The sequence below is a fragment of the Pongo pygmaeus genome, chromosome 11 (assembly GCF_028885625.2).
Source record: "Pongo pygmaeus isolate AG05252 chromosome 11, NHGRI_mPonPyg2-v2.0_pri, whole genome shotgun sequence".
Classification (NCBI taxonomy): domain Eukaryota; kingdom Metazoa; phylum Chordata; class Mammalia; order Primates; family Hominidae; genus Pongo; species Pongo pygmaeus.
The window spans coordinates 89,744,941-89,760,774 of record NC_072384.2 but is presented as its reverse complement, the minus strand read 5'-3'; the positions used below and the strand labels follow the sequence as shown (position 1 = coordinate 89,760,774).

Below are 15,834 nucleotides of genomic sequence, written 5' to 3'. Positions count from 1 at the left end.
ATCCGCTGGCAGCGAGTCTGTCCGTGAAAGCTTCCGCAAGCTGCGCAGCGCCGGGCCTGAGGGCGTGTATCCGCGGCTGTAGCAGCCGGGCTGGTCCTGCTGCGAGCCGGCGGCCCGGAGTGGGGCGGCGGGTAAGTGGGCACGAACGCGTTGGACGCTGTACAGTCACCTTCTTCGGTAGGGAACTGCTGGCGGCCTAAGGGTCGTCCTGAGAGGGAAAAGTGGGCTCCGGCTGCATCTGCGGCGCCCTGCGTGGCCGTAAGAGTCAAGTGGCCTCAGAGGCTCGCCCCGTACGCAAATCCTCGCTGTCTTGCCAGGGTCCTGACGTGACGTGCGGCCGCGAGAAGGAAGGGGCGGGTTGGGGGAAGCGCTGAAGTGGTAGCAGCGGCGGCCTCTGCTGAGTTTTCTCTGGCCCAGAGCGCTCGGGCTGTTGGTCTAGCAGGGGGACTACCCTGAGGGGCCGCTGCGGGTCGCCGTCTTCGGAGGCACCGGCGAGGGCAGAGCCAACAGCCTCTTCACGGTCTGTAAGGTCATTGTTTGCCAGTCGTGGGCAGCGCGGCAAACCTGCTGGGGAAAGGTTTTCTGGTTGGAATAGAATGAGTACCGCACCAGCTTTGCCTTCCAGCTGAGATGTAAATTTCAGGCCTCCATCCTGTGGAACGTGGGAAAACTATCTTGAGTGTTGGCATGTTCTAAGTATGACATAATAGTTATGATAAATCATGGGTGTTTAGACGAAAGATTTACACATATAAATTGGAGACTTTAGCGGTCTTAGTGTAACTAACTTTTCGTCCCCTTAACCCTTGATGCCTGTTCTATGGGTCTCTAGAGGGAGCATTATACTCCGGAAACACTTGCTGAAAGGGGTTATGAGAAATTCCTCTCTGTATGCTAACTCCGTAATACAAGCGTTTGTGTATTTTAAAATCACAGCTGTTACAAATATAATCTAGCCTCGTTTTCCCCCTCCGTCGGATGATAGGTGTTCTTCAGGACAGTTTTATTTTAAGGAATTCTTAGACTCAAGTAAACACCATCATTAAAAGAACTGAGAACTATTACCAATTCTTCCTTTGGAGTCCATCTTCAATGGAAAGGAGAAGGGAAAACCTTTTTTAAAAAGAAGAAAGAAAACTGAAGTTTTTGATTTGACTAGAGAAATATTCAGAAGACTCCTTATTTTCACCTAGTTGTATCACAAAATTGAGAAACAAACATTATCCCTTGACCATGTAAATTTTACACCACATTATGTCAACAGCATGTACCTTCCACATTGATCAGAAAGAAGTGATCTGAACTTTGACCATTCTTTATGGATACATTAAGTCAGATATAAGAGTCTGACTACTTGACACACTGGCTCGGTGAGTTCTGCTTTTTCTTTTTAATATAAATGTATTATGTTGGTAAATTTAGCTTTTGGCTTTTCACTTTGCTCTCATGATATAAGAAAATGTAGGTTTTCTCTTTCAGTTTGAATTTTCCTTTTCAGTAAAACAACATGCTAGAAAACAAACTTTAGGAAAGGCATTTTAAGTATTTTTTCAAATAGAACCATAATAACAAGTCTTGTCTTACCATAAAGTCAAATGTTGAAGATTCTTTACTGCTGTCATCAGCATCTACAAGTAGCATATTTTGGATGGTGTTTGTGTGCTACTTCAAAATAACTAGGAAAAAATAATCCTTGTAAAACATGTACCTTGTCATGTCAGAACTGGGGGTGTTAGGTTGCCAGTTGTATCAGTGTTGATTCATTTCATTACTTCCTACAGAGCAAACATGAATGTTGGAGTTGCCCATAGTGAAGTGAATCCAAATACCCGTGTCATGAACAGCCGGGGTATGTGGCTGACATATGCATTGGGAGTTGGCTTGCTTCATATTGTCTTACTCAGCATTCCCTTCTTCAGTGTACCTGTTGCTTGGACTTTAACAAATATTATACATAATCTGGTAAGAATTTCACATTATACTAAACACTTAAAAGTTTTAGGTTTAGTGGTTGCCGGAAATTAAGGGGAGGAAGGAATGGAAAGTTATTGCTTAATGGGTACAGAGTTTTTGGTTTTGTAAGATGAAAAGAGTTCTGGATGTGGATGGTAATGGTGATGATTGCACAACAATATGAATGTTTTTAATACCACTCAATTGTACACTTAAAGTCCCAGCACTTTGGGAGGCTAAGGCAGGCAGATCACAAGGTCAGGAGTTCAAGACCAGCCTGGCCAACGTGGTGAAACCTCATCTCTACTAAAAATACAAAAATTACAAAAATTAGCCGGACATGGTGGCGCATGCCTGTAGTCCTAGCTACTCAGGAGGCTGAGGCAGGAGAATCGCTTGAACCTGGGAGGCAGAGGTTGCAATGAGCCGAGATCATTCCACTGTACTCCAGCCTGAGTGACAGAGTGAGATTTCGTCTCAAAAAAAAAAAAATGTCTAAGATGGTAAACTTTATGACATGTGTGTTTAAACATAGTTTTTAAAGAAGCTTAAGGTTTTGTGTTGTATACAACTTAAAAAACAGCTTTTTTGAGATATAATTCACATGCAATAAAATCCACCCATTTAAAGTGTATAGTTTAGTGGTTTTTAGTATATAAGACTTAATTTTGAAGAATTCTAATCTGGGATAGAATTTTCTTTTTTCTTTCACACTTTATTTCAACATTGGGCCTTTTTCTAAGTAAGACTTTTTTTTTCTCATTGTATAGAATCTAGAAAATAGATCATTTTAGTTTCAATCCTTGTTAACTTATCTATCTAAATAGTATAAGTATACTTTACTGTTTCAGTATTTAAGTTTTGAACTTAATCATATCTTATGTGATTCAGGATCTTATGGTGCCTTAGCTGCTGCTTGTTGAATACCACTCTCTTGTATTAGCTCTACAGAGTATCAAAGTTTTGACTGACTGTACTGACCATATTATGCAGCCCTGGAAATTGCCTTTTACAAAAACAAAAAATCCTGACAGTGACTTTTCTTGTCTTTAATAACCCATTAAAGTAACGTGAAAAGGAGGAAATACAGTTAGTTGAGGATTTTAATTGAATCCAGTTTAGCAGTACATTTGTTGAAAGATATTTTTTAAAATGAACTTAAAGCATTAAGACAGGAAAACAGAAGAAATTGATTTTAAAAATTAATATTTATTTTGGCCAGGCGCGGTGGCTCATGCCTGTAATCCCAGCGCTTTGGGAGGCTGAGGTGGACAGATCACTTGAGCTCAGGATTTCAAGACCAGCCTGGGCAACATGGTGAAACCTGAAATTCTGTCTCTACAAAAAATACAAAACCTTAGCCTGGCATGGTGGCAGCACATCTGTAGTCCCAGCTATTCGGGAGGCTGAGGTGGGAGAATCGCTTGAGCCTGGGAGGTAGAGGTTGCAGTGAGACAAGATCGTGCCACTGCACTCCAGCCTGGGTGACAGTGAGACCCTGCCTCAAATAATAACAATAATATTTATTTTTTATCTTCTGGAGTATATTTGAAGTTGACTGGAGGAGGACAAGAATGATGTGCTGGTAGACATGATAAATATGTGTCCATTTAGTCCATTTTATGTGATAGACTTTGTAAGGGCAAACCATGTTTTCTTTTAAATAGTGTCTTCTCTGAAATATTTTACACTAATCATCTCCCTTTTGTTGAAACTTCCTTTGGCTTCCATAGGATCGCTTTCACTGGCATGTATTTCTGACCTTCTCTTTCTTCTTATGGGGTCTTCCTTCTCTTTTCCTCTCTTAAATATTCCTATTCCCAAGGTTCTTTTCTTCATCTCTTCTTATGCTATGTATTCTACCTAGGTTACTTCATCTACCCATATTTTCTGTTTCTACCTGTAGAATAAGGATGCTCCTATTTATTTATATCACCAGATTACCTTGCACCTTAAACTAAACAAGTATAAATGGAGCTTATCTTATTCCTGATTAGTCCCTTACCACCCACAATCTGCTCCTCTGACTTCACTACTAATCTTATCCAAAGGCCAAGCCAGACAGCTGAATGTTAATGGTAAAGCAATTAATATATAGGTTGAGCATCCCTAATCGGAAACCCAAAATAGAAAATGTTCTAAAATTCGAAACTTTTTTAGCACCAACCTGGTGCCACAAGCGGAAAATTCCATACCTGACCTCCTGACAGGTTGCAATTAAAATGCAGTCAAAACTTTATTTCATGCACAAAATTATTAAAGATACCATATAAAATTATCTTTAGGCTGTGTGTGTATGATGTATATGAAACATAAATGAATTTCATGTTTAGACTTGGGCCCTGTCCCCAAGATATCTCATTATGTACATGCCGATATTCCAAAATCCAAAACAATCCAAAATCTGAAACACTTCTGCTCCAAAGCATTTTGGATAAGGAATACTCAACCTGTAATGTATAGTCCAAACAGGCTGTTTAGAGAGTAAAATGGAGCTTTGGTAATAACTACTACAAGAGAATAGGTATAATCAGAACCATCCTATGCAAACAAGAATACAAGGTCACCTAAGTCTTAGGATAACTTCTTTTCCTTTATATTCCGTATCCATTTGCTCAGAGCACTGTCTTCTACTGCTTTACTCTCAACTTGATCCCCATACCCTCATTTTTTCCTCAAGTAAATTACTCGGATAAATCAAATGGTCTTCTTGAAGCTTCTCTACCCTTCTCCATTCCAACTTGGCAGAGTGATGTTTTAAAAATGCATGTTTGCTCAAGTCATACTCTAAGTCATTCAGTGATGATCCATTGCAGTCATACTAAAATCCAAGTTTCTTGTGTGACATATAAGACCAGTTGATAACAGTGCAGAAACAAGGAGACTTCACCTTATCTCAGCCATCTCTAAATAGAGGCTATACACTAGCAATAAAGAAAATCATCTTGCTCTCATTTTATTGTTTTGGCTTAAGCTTTTCTACTATATTTTCTTTTCACCTGGACCAAGTACTCTTTTGTTTTTAAAAGACTGGCGTGATCATAGCTCCTCCCACCTTAGATTCCCAATAAATTTGAGGACTGCAGGCACATGCCGCCATACCCAGCTAATTTGTTTTTATTTTAATAGTGATAGGGTCTCACTATGTTGCCCAGGCTGGTCTTGAACTCCTGGCCTCAAGCAGTCCTTCTGCACCAGCCTCCAAAAGTGCTGGGATTACAGGCATGAGCCACCATGCCCAGCCATTTTGTTTTTCTTACAGAGACAGGGTCTCACTCTGTTACCCAGGCTGGAGTGCAGTGGCATGATCATAGCTTACTGCAGCCTCAAACTCCTGATCTCAAGTGATCCTCCTGCCTCAGCCTTCAAGTAGCTAGGACTATAGGTGTGTGCCACCATGCTCAGCTGATTGACCAATTGAGATGGGGGTCTTGCTGTGTTACCCAGTCTAGTCTCAAACTCCTGACCTCAAGTGATCCTCCTGTCTCAGCCTCCCAAAGCATGAGTGAGCCATGGCACTCAGGGTCTACTTTTATTTTTTTTGAGATGGAGTCCCTCTGTGTCATCCAGGCTGGAGTGCAGTGGTGCAATCTTGGCCCACTGCAACCTGCACCTCCCAGGTTCAAGCAATTCTCCTGCCTCAGCATCCTGAACAGATGCGACTACAGGCATGCGCCACTACACCCGGCTAATTTTTGTATTTTTAGTACAGATGGGGTTTCAAGATGTTGGCCGGGCTGGACTTGAACTCCTGACCTCAGGTGATCCACCTGCCTTGGCCTTCCAAAATGCTGGGATTACAGGTGTGAGCTACCATGCCTGGCCCAGTCTCTACTATTTTAATACCTCTCCCTCCTTCCTGCTCTGCCTGATTTCCTACAGCAAAACTGTCCCTCCAGGAATCTACACAACTCCCATGCTGCATTCTTTTATCATGTGTTTGTCATTGTTTTATAATTAGCAGTTTATCTCTTTATGCATTAATTTTTGTATCACTAAGAACGTATTTAAATGTTTGCTGAATAAGTTACTCTTTTTTTTTTTTTTGAGACAGAGTCTCACTCTGTCACCCAGGCTGAAGTACAGTGGCACGATCTTGGCTTACTGCAACCTCCCACTCCTGGGTTCAAGCGATTCTCCTGCATCAGCCTCCTGAGTAGCTGGGATTACAGGTGTGCACCACCATGCCTGGCTAATTTTTGTATTTTTAGTAGAGACAGGGTTTCACCATGTTGGTCAGGCTGGTCTCGAACTCCCAACCTCAGGTGATCTGCCCGCCTCGGCCTCCCAAAATGCCGAGCGTGAGCCACCACGGTTTAGATGCCATCCCTGTACCACCACCACCCCCTAACCGTGTTTCAAATTGATTGACCATGGACAAATGATTGGTAATTGACATTGTATAGAAAAGCAAACTTCTGATTTATTTGTTATTAGTTCACCACACTAAAAACTTAATTAGCCATCGGAGTTGGAATTACATGACTCCAAATTTAAGTTTCCTTTGAAGATAGCCACATTAAACCAATTAAAAATCTGAAGTACGTATTGAATGCCTTTAAAAATTAGAAAATGGACCTAATTGTCACACCTGGTTAGAAAAATACAGTGTATTTGCCTTTCTGAACCGTACAGTAGAAACCTACAGTGGTTGCTTTATTAAGTGCTACCTTACCCTTAGAGGTATTAATGCTTCACAGGATTCTTGGCCCAGCTTTAAAAATGAATGATTCATTTTGATTCAGTAGGTATTTAGTAAGGACTAGCCATAAGTTACATACTTTTGTTCTCTAATTCTTTTAATGGAGGAATAATAATCACAAACATTTTTACATAAAAGCAATTTAAAAAATATTGGGGCAGAAGATATATGGCCAGATAAGATTTTATTATTTTTCACTGAAAAGATGTATAAAATAAACTGTTTCGATATTCTAAACACTAGTTAAGTACATATGGTTTGAAGGAAATAATGAGAGGATGATTATTCTCTTAGATTCTAATATCTATGTGGTCTGGAATAGATGTTCTTAACTTTTTGGGGGTCCTGTACCCCCTGATGATTTGAAAACATATACTTTCTGTTTTATAATTCACTTTAAAGCCCAGATGAAAATGGTTTCGTAGAGCTTACAGAATAAATACTCCTTGGCGTAATGTCATCTTCCAACATTTCTAATGTTGGAAGTGTCCAATGTCTAATGTCTTGCGGTGTCCCAGTGCTTATTCTGAGTGTATTCAGGCTAATGGGAAAACAAACATCATGCAAACAACTCTAACATGATACATTGTACTGTAATCGTATTTTCAATAAAATTGTATACAACTACATAAACAGGAAATTATTACTAATGAGGTAGGTTTTTCTAAGGAATTGTTATTTGAGCTGAACCTTTAAGAATGAGGTAATTAATGAAGTAGCATCAAGACTTTTGCCACAGCAACAAGGAACCTTTCCCTCCCCTGCCATTTGCTGACTATTCTGATTGTACCTTTGATAGCAATTTCTGCCCCACTTTCTAGCTGTTTATGCATATCTTTTTTTTTTCCTTATCATCTCTTAGAGGATTGAATTTTTCCAAGGCTTGGGTACATCTCATTCAATTTCATATGTGCATATATGTCCTATGTCTTGTACATATGAGCCACTTATTAAATGTTTGGTGGGTTAAATCTAATTGAACATGAGTCCTTTCCTCCATAGCTTACGTGTTATTGTAGCTAAACGACTTCTGAATTGCCTAATGGAATAACTAGGAAGTAGACTAAGCCTTGAAAGGAAGGGCTTGGTTAACTTGGTATCATATAAAATTTCAAATCCCTAATTTTTCTATATAATCATTAAAAGTAGAGGTAGGAAAAATGACATCACATTGTGGCGTCTAGAAGGAAAAACTTTGTGTCATGATAATATTGAGGCATTATCCTTTTACATAAAGTGCCTCAAGCAGTGATCCTGAATGAAACACTGCCTATCAGTCTAAATGGGTATCATAATCTCAAGGAAACCAAATCTACCCTAACTTAATAAAAAAAATTATATGTTTAGACATATGATCTGACAGAATGGCTTTTAGTAATGTTATTTGCTTTGAGTTTTAAAAACTGACTTCAGAAGAAACACTATTGAGGCATAATGGCGATTTAAAAAGGGAATTGAGTGGAACATTATACCTATTATATCAAACTATTTTTATTGCTTTGGAAGAGAACTATTAAGGCAAAGGCAGTCGTCATATTAAATATCTCAAAATTATTTTTCCCAATAGATTTTAATCATTTTATTGTTTTCTACCAGTTTGTATGTCTTTATCATTTTTTAAGTATCATCAAATTTACTAATATACCCTGAAGAAAAACCTCCTGTACATTGGGGAAAAAGTAATCCTATTTCCTAATAGGAAAAGTGTAAGAAAATCTGAATGTAAAGATATGAAGCCACCCTGATAACTATTTTTAGTTTAACGAAAAGAAATGCAAACAGGTTACTTTCAGTTGACCTTTTACCAATTCTCTCTTAATAATATTTATATACCCCAGAAAGTTCTACTTTATTATAAAGAAACTGGCTACAGCCTTTCACTATTATATGAAAGCTTAAAACGAACTCAGTTAAATCACGCACTCTCACAAACAGCTTGGAACCTCGTTAATGCTACTGACAAAGACTAATTTTGTATTTAATATTGATCATTTATAACCCCTTGCTTGTTTTCTAGGGGATGTACGTATTTTTGCATGCAGTGAAAGGAACACCTTTCGAAACTCCTGACCAGGGTAAAGCAAGGCTCCTAACTCATTGGGAACAACTGGACTACGGAGTACAGTTTACATCTTCACGGAAGTTTTTCACAATTTCTCCAATAATTCTGTAAGTGGCAGAAATTTTTAGGTAGGAGGAGGATTGGATAAGAGGAAGATACCTTTTCATCAGATTGAATTGGAATTAGAAACAATATTTTGTTGACAACTTCTATCAATAAGTAGCACCTCGGATAGAATATAAAATATAGACAAAATTTTTAACAAGTTGATAATAAACTAATTTTCACTTCAGTCAGTACACACAGAGACAATATTACATGCTAATCAGTGCACCTAGACATTTAGGATATACAGGTCAAATGTATTCCAGCTCCTGTCCTTAGGTTTCATATAAGGACACAAAATACATAATCATATTCTATATTGCACTGTCAGATTAATCTTCCTAAGCAATGATTTAGATAATCAGAAGAATTTCACTGGCCACCTATCCTATTAAGATATTCAGACTCCTTGGAAAAGAGTATGGTTTCGAAAAAAGTAGGTCACTGTATATATCACTCAGCCAGCTTGGTTTGCTCATACATAAAATTCTAGCTAGTGATACCTAATTCAATCCTAATGCTGTAAGAAATAAATGAGATAATAATCTACCTGGATAGCATGTAACCTGTATCTGGTATCTAATTTCTTTCTCCTATCTGATGTTCTGGGCCTTCCAGAAAATAGTTCTTACCTCCTTTTCCCTTGATGTAAATATTTTATCCCCACCCAACTCCTACCTGGCCTTCTAAGCAGCATTTCTTGAATATTTCATGTATAGTCCTATTTCTGTCTTTGTTCAAATCATATCTCCTACCTGAAATGCCTCCTCCTTTTTTCCCCAGCTTTATCGAGGTATAATTGACAAATAAAAAAATGTATATATGTTTTATTTTGTCTCCAAAGAATTTATAAGTGCATGGATTGCTTTGAATCCCACAGTAAGTACAGTGGCCTACACATAATAGAGGTATTGCTCATATATCTTAATACTCTGTACCATCTAGCCTATACATAATAATGTCCATGATAGAGTCAGTGCAGCCTGGCATAGCACAAAAGACTTCTTGGAGGTGTTGGAAATCCTTATGCTAGAACTTAAGAGAGACTAGGTTTTAGATATTTAAGTAAGGGAAGGCATTTGTCAAGTGAAAGGAATAAACTGATCATAAAATAATGGGGTTCTTTTTCCTTAATTTATAGCCCTTTGAGGAAATTTTGAATTGATTTAGTCCCATATAATATTAACCTCAAAGAAAAGTGTCAGTGTAGTCTAATAAAAATAAATATAAGCTACATGGGAAGCTGAGGCAGGAAGATGGTTTGAGCCTAGGAGTTAGAGGCTGCAGTGAGCTGTAGTCACACCGCTGTACTCCAGTCTGGGCAACAGAGCAAGACCCGATTTATTAAATAAATAAGTGAATGAATGCATGCATGCATGTATTAACAAAAATATTGGTTATTCAGATGGCCCTGAATTTGGATTTTGGCTCAACCCCTTTGAAGCTCTGTGACTTTTGGCCATTTTCTTCAAAGGCTCAGTTTTCTCATCTGTAAAACATTGAGGATTGCATTATAATACATGTAAAATGCCTGACATTCTGAAGTTTTAATCACAGCTATCACACAAAAGGCCAACTGAGATGTACCTGTATACAGTGTCCATATTTCTCAAAATATATTTTTGACCGACAGGTATGATTTCAAATATACTGATTAAATTGCTTACTTAACTGAAGAAATAGCATTAAAGCCATCTATATAGCATTAAGACTTTTCAGTGCTTTCACATTTTCTTATTTGATTATTTGTCAGGTAGGTGTAACATGGAATGTTATTCCAGAATTTTTTTTTTTTTTTTTTTTTTTTGAGACAGAGTCTCGCTCTGTTGCCCAGGCCAGAGTGCAGTGGCATGATCTTGGCTCACTGCAACCTCCGCCTCCCAGGTTCAAGTGATTCTCCTGCCTCAGCCTCCCCAGTAGCTGGGACTACAGGCGTGCACCACCATGCCCAGCTACTTTTTGTATTTTTAGTAGAGATGGGGTTTCACCATGTTTACCAGGCTGGTCTTGAACTTCTCACCTCAGGTGATCCGCCTGCCTCGGCCTCCCAAAGTGCTGGGATTACATATTCCAGATTTTTAAGTAAAGAAACAGACTCAAATGCATTACCTTGTTGAAGATCTTGCACCTAGTTGGAGTTCAGAGCTCAGGTTAAACCCTAAACTACTATCTTGTAATACAGGTCTCTTTCCAATATAGCTGTTGGTAAATAAATGTTGTCACACTGAGTCCCACCTGGGTTTTGCATACCATCAGAGGATTGTCTAAGTTTTTGAAAGAGTCAAGTAATTTTCATATAATCTACACACAAAATTAGTTTTAATTAAAAGACAAAAAGGGGACATATGCTAGGTTATAGTCAAAAGAACCCATTATAAGATTTATTATTTCTAACCTATCAGATTATAGATTAAACCTATGATGGTGGGAAATAAAATGAGTTTGCTAAATGCAAGTGATGTCCTATTTTGTTCAGTAAAGGAAGTATAAATTTAGTCTTTAAATATATGAAAGCAGGAAGAAAGAATTTCAGAATTGAGGAATATGGTTTACACTAGAGAAAGAATTTTCCAACTGTAGTTTGCAAAATAGGTGGAAGATTGTAGAATTTCTCAATCTAGATGGTTTTAAAAATGTATAAAATTCTCTTGTGATGTTTTTTGTCATACTTGGAAGTAGCTCCTCTCTTCTAACCATGTTACACAAGATGTTTATTTTCCCTTATGAGAAACTAACGTCAGTAAAGACTATTAGAACACTTTCCTTGCATACTGCAAACACCTAAATAGAAACTAACTTCTTAGTTATGAACAAATAAGATATGATGTTTTATTCTTTACATCTTATCTGTATTATTCTGTTAGTAATCAGATGATGTGTCTGCACCTTGATATACCTGTAGGTAAAACTAAACATTCTGGACTTGGTGATTTATGGTTTTAAAGGTGCTTTTTAGGCTTGGGGCTTGTTAAAACAAATTCTCAGTTGGATATCCAAAAACATACATGCATTTGATTATTAAAAAGCAGCCGGAATGGTACAACAGTGTCTTTCAAGTTACCGGTTAAACTGGTTATAGAGCTGCTCAACTACAGTATGAAAATGAGAACATCAAAAGGGCAACCAAATATTTATTTCCTTCAAAGATAGCAATTGTACTAATGCACTAAAACCCCATTTTTCGGAGCGTTACAGTAGAGGTTCTTAACCTGTGAGTCACAAAACTTTTTGAGAATAAGATGAATGCTTTGAATCCAGATCTTTTTCAGAAACGTACATGGAAATACAGAACTACACCTGTAATTACAGAGGGCATATGAACCCTAGTTTGATAAGCCTTGCTTTAAAGGATGCAGTGTGTTCTATTAAATGTATTTAATACAATTACAGAAATGGAAAATGTGGACCTCCATTAAACAAATTTTTTAGTTCCTAACGAGATAAACTTGGGACCAAACTGATTCCTCTTGTTTTAGTGCTCAAAAATAGTTTCATTTTTAGGTATTTATGCTTTAGTGGCCTTTTTTTCTACCTTTAAAATTGTTTAAGTTCTAAGTAATTTTATTTTTGGATGTTATATATATTCTTAATTTTTATCTCTACAGATATTTTCTGGCAAGTTTCTATACGAAGTATGATCCAACTCACTTCATCCTAAACACAGCTTCTCTCCTGAGTGTGCTAATTCCCAAAATGCCACAACTACATGGTGTTCGGATCTTTGGAATTAATAAGTATTGAAATGTTTTGAAACTGAACAAAAATTTTTACAGCTACTGAATTTCTTACAAGGAAGGAGTGGTTAGTAAACTGCACTGTTTCTGTGATAATGTGAAATGAGAAGTATTTACATTGGAGGGCCAATGGCTGGTCCTTCAAGTGCTGTTTTGAAGTGCAGATTTCCATTAAATGATGCCTCTGTTTAATACACCTGGTACATTTCTGAAGAGGGGGCTTTATAAGCAGGCTGGGCAGGCCCAGCTTATAAGTTAAAGGGCATCACAGTGAGGGTGTAGTAGATAAATTCAAGGAAATAAGAGACTTGTAAGAAACTAGGACCAGCTTAACTTATAATGAATGGGCATTGTGTTAAGAAAAGAACATTTCCAATCATTCGGCCATGGTTATTTAAAGCAGACTTACATGTAAACCGGAATCCTCTCTATACAAGTTTATTAAAGATTATTTTTATTACCATACATATTTCTCTTGTTTTATGTAAGAGGATGTATATCCTCTTGTTTTATACAAGCCAGTTCCCACTTTTGAGGGTACTTTTTTGGTTTTGCTGGCTCAATATTGTGTATTGGGCAATGAGGCCATTTTTACATTTATTACGTTACAGAGTTCATGGAGGTTCACCTTCGTAACTGATTGGTGATAAAAGATAGCCAAGAATCTTACAAGCAGCCTCTGAGTCAGTGTTCTAATTTTGGAACAAAGCGGGTTTTACTGCTTTTCCAGACACAAGGCTGCTAAACCAATTAAGAAAATAATTTATTTCTTTCAAGCAACTAAAAAAATATGGTAATTTAAAGGTGTCTGCTTATTTGGTTGAACAATTTAATTGGGAAAGTTTGTCATCATTTGAAAAAGGAAATATAAAAGGAACAACCATATAGCCAACCTGTGGTCTGGCAGAAACAACGTCTCTAGCAATAGTACCAAAGTAAGTAATGGAGTCTTTTTTGGCAGGTCTGCAGTAAAAGATAACATTTTCTTTTCTTAGTAGTCCTCCTGCTCTCAACCCCCATATTTTGCCCATTAATATTTTGCCTTTGAATACGTGGGTTTTAGTATATATAGCCCAAAATGGTAACTGTCTCCAGAACAGCAACCACATTGAATTCTTGTGACTTAGGAAAGCTTCTTATAGTTGCTGACATTAATTGCAAGAAATAACTATATACTACTTTGAGAAGTAAACATGTCAAAAAAAAAGTTCAGATATGGGACAAAATTTAAAAATTCAGTAACATTTATAAACAGAATTGAATGAAAAGAGTTATAGACCAACTTAAACATCAATTCATGTCGGTAAACTGGCTTTTGGGGGTAATGATCATTGTTTTGTATCTCAAAAGTATTGAGTTTAGAAATCAGTTGTATGATACTACCTTTGTATGTCTGTCTTTTCCCGTGTATTTTAAAATAACTGGTGATCTATAATTTAATAAAATTTTTCCTTGGTGTAAGATTATTTCAAAAGCCCTCCAAATTTAGTCATCAAAATTAAAGTGACATTTTTCAAGTTTATTTTTAAGCAGCTGAATTTGTAAAATTAAAGTAACAAAAAACATTCGTTTTTCTTTATTTTAAAGTTCCTCTCAAAAGGCTTACATTTTTTTAACATACTTCAGAGATAGAAGTCTCCCTCTTATACATGCTTTCTTCACTGCTTTCTCCCGTCAATGTTTTAAAAATATTTACTCAGTAGATATTTGAAGGGCCCACTCTGTAACAGGAATTATGTTAGGTATTGAGGATAGTTTGTAGACAAGAAAAACCAACTCCCTTCCCTTTGGTGCCTACATTCCAGTTTAAAACAAAATCTAAAAATGACTATTACTTGGAACAAAATAAATTGCCATGCCATAAATGCTCCTGACTTCAAGTCAGGAGACATAATGGCAATTTCTAAGGAGTCATGAGCTCAGAAATGCCACAAATTTTAGCATTCATTGGTGGATCTTTCTTGTAGCAATTACTACTGTGGAGTTCTAGTGATGATTTTCTGTTTCCCTTATTCTATAATTATTTATTAGAATCTTTTATAAGGAAGATTTGTCCCTTCCTCATTTACTTATTAAATCACTTATACTCTGGGCTTATGGATATTTCATTCTTTGAGTTATAATCCATTATCATGATTTGTTGCTCAAATTGTCCTCCAGCTTTGACCATTAGGAGCTCTTACAAGCTGACTGCTGTGTCCCTTTGACCTGCCCCCATCCTTTTTCTAGGTTTATGGTGTTATTGTCTATTGAATTATAAAGATCCTAAGGGGCATAATAATATCTCCTTCACTAATACCTATGTGAATTAGCTTATAGAGCTATATGACGCTAAGTTAGAGAAGCCCTTAGACACCATGTAATTCAACCCCCGCCTTAACTTTTTTTTTTTTTTTTTTGAGATGGCTGGAGCCGGGTTTTTTTTGTCGCCCAGGCTGGAGTGCAGTGGCGTGATCCCGGCTCACTGCAACTTCTGCCTCCCATGTTCAAGCGATTCTCCTGCCTCAGCCTCCTGAGTAGCTGGGATTATGGGCGTGCGCCACCATGCCCAGCTAATTTTGTATTTTTAGTAGAGATGGGATTTCACCATGTTGGTCAGGCTGGTCTCAAACTCCTGACCTCAAGTGATCTGCCCGCCTCAGCCTCATGTTAGTCAGGCTGGGATTACAGGCATGAGCCAACATGCTGGGCCCCCTACCTTAGCTTGAATCTTCATTAATTACCACCCTTCCATTTAGTTCTGTTTTAATAATAATATTAATAGAAGAGGACTTATAAGACAGTATATTCTATTTTTGTAATAGAATTTACACTTTGTTGTATATTGAGTCAAAAATCTAATCTTTACATAACTCTTCAAGTATTTAAAGATAACTTTTAAATTGGTGTCAACAGCATGGAATAAATATTACTAGAGCCTTCACCATTTTCCATATGATATGGTTTCAGATTTCTCCCTATCCTGGTAATTCTGCTCTGAGTTCCAGTTTATTACTTATTATATAGCACAAGAGTTAAATACAAGAGGTGATCAGATATGCTGTGAAAGAGTACCACTTCCCCTGTTCTGGATGCTTTTTTTTAATGCTGCCTAATACCACTTTAGTTTTTTATTTTGACGACCACATGTCACTGATTCACTTTATGTCACTAAAACCTTAAATCTTCAATATGTAGTGCTGTTAAATTATGGCTTACCCTTCACATGTGAAATTGATTTATTAAACCAAACTCTTAAGACATTTTTCCTATGGAACTCCATCTTGTTAGATTTTAGT

At 37.3% G+C, this 15,834-nt stretch overlaps 2 protein-coding genes across 13 annotated transcripts in view; one reads left to right on the top strand and one right to left on the bottom strand.

The window, feature by feature from the left end:
- PMS1 (PMS1 homolog 1, mismatch repair system component) overlaps positions 1–656 on the bottom strand; it is a 131,444-nt gene extending 130,788 nt beyond the window's left edge. For 2 of the 5 annotated variants that reach the window (XM_063647714.1, XM_063647717.1), the window contains exon 1: positions 170–305. The gene's annotated coding sequence lies outside the window, so the exon portion shown is untranslated. Of the gene's footprint in view, positions 1–169 lie in introns of all 5 variants that reach the window. The other 3 variants (XM_063647707.1, XM_063647715.1, XM_054479380.2) reach the window with 3 other exon arrangements.
- Positions 1–14,022, top strand: ORMDL1 (ORMDL sphingolipid biosynthesis regulator 1). Of its 8 annotated transcripts, none has more exons than XM_054479389.2 (5): positions 14–131; positions 1,265–1,370; positions 1,782–1,962; positions 8,673–8,824; positions 12,428–14,022. In XM_054479389.2, exons 3-5 carry the CDS (start codon positions 1,789–1,791, stop codon positions 12,561–12,563), a joined length of 462 nt encoding a protein of 153 aa, XP_054335364.1. In that variant the 5' UTR covers positions 14–131; positions 1,265–1,370; positions 1,782–1,788; the 3' UTR covers positions 12,564–14,022. The 8 variants fall into 8 exon arrangements, with proteins under 8 accessions (XP_054335370.1, XP_054335364.1, XP_054335363.1 ...); XM_054479388.2 differs by having other exon boundaries at positions 25–131; positions 986–1,370; XM_063647723.1 differs by having other exon boundaries at positions 55–177; positions 986–1,370.
- The last annotated feature ends 1,812 nt before the right edge of the window (positions 14,023–15,834 follow it).

Bases quoted from the DNA above. Each gene is read 5' to 3' on its own strand.
- ORMDL1 (XM_054479395.2), top strand. From the start codon at position 1,789: ATGAATGTTGGAGTTGCCCATAGTGAAGTGAATCCAAATACCCGTGTC. The intron at 1,963-8,672 runs GTAAGAATTTCA...CTTGTTTTCTAG, and splicing joins CAAATATTATACATAATCTG to GGGATGTACGTATTTTTGCA. The intron at 8,825-12,427 runs GTAAGTGGCAGA...TTATCTCTACAG, and splicing joins ACAATTTCTCCAATAATTCT to ATATTTTCTGGCAAGTTTCT.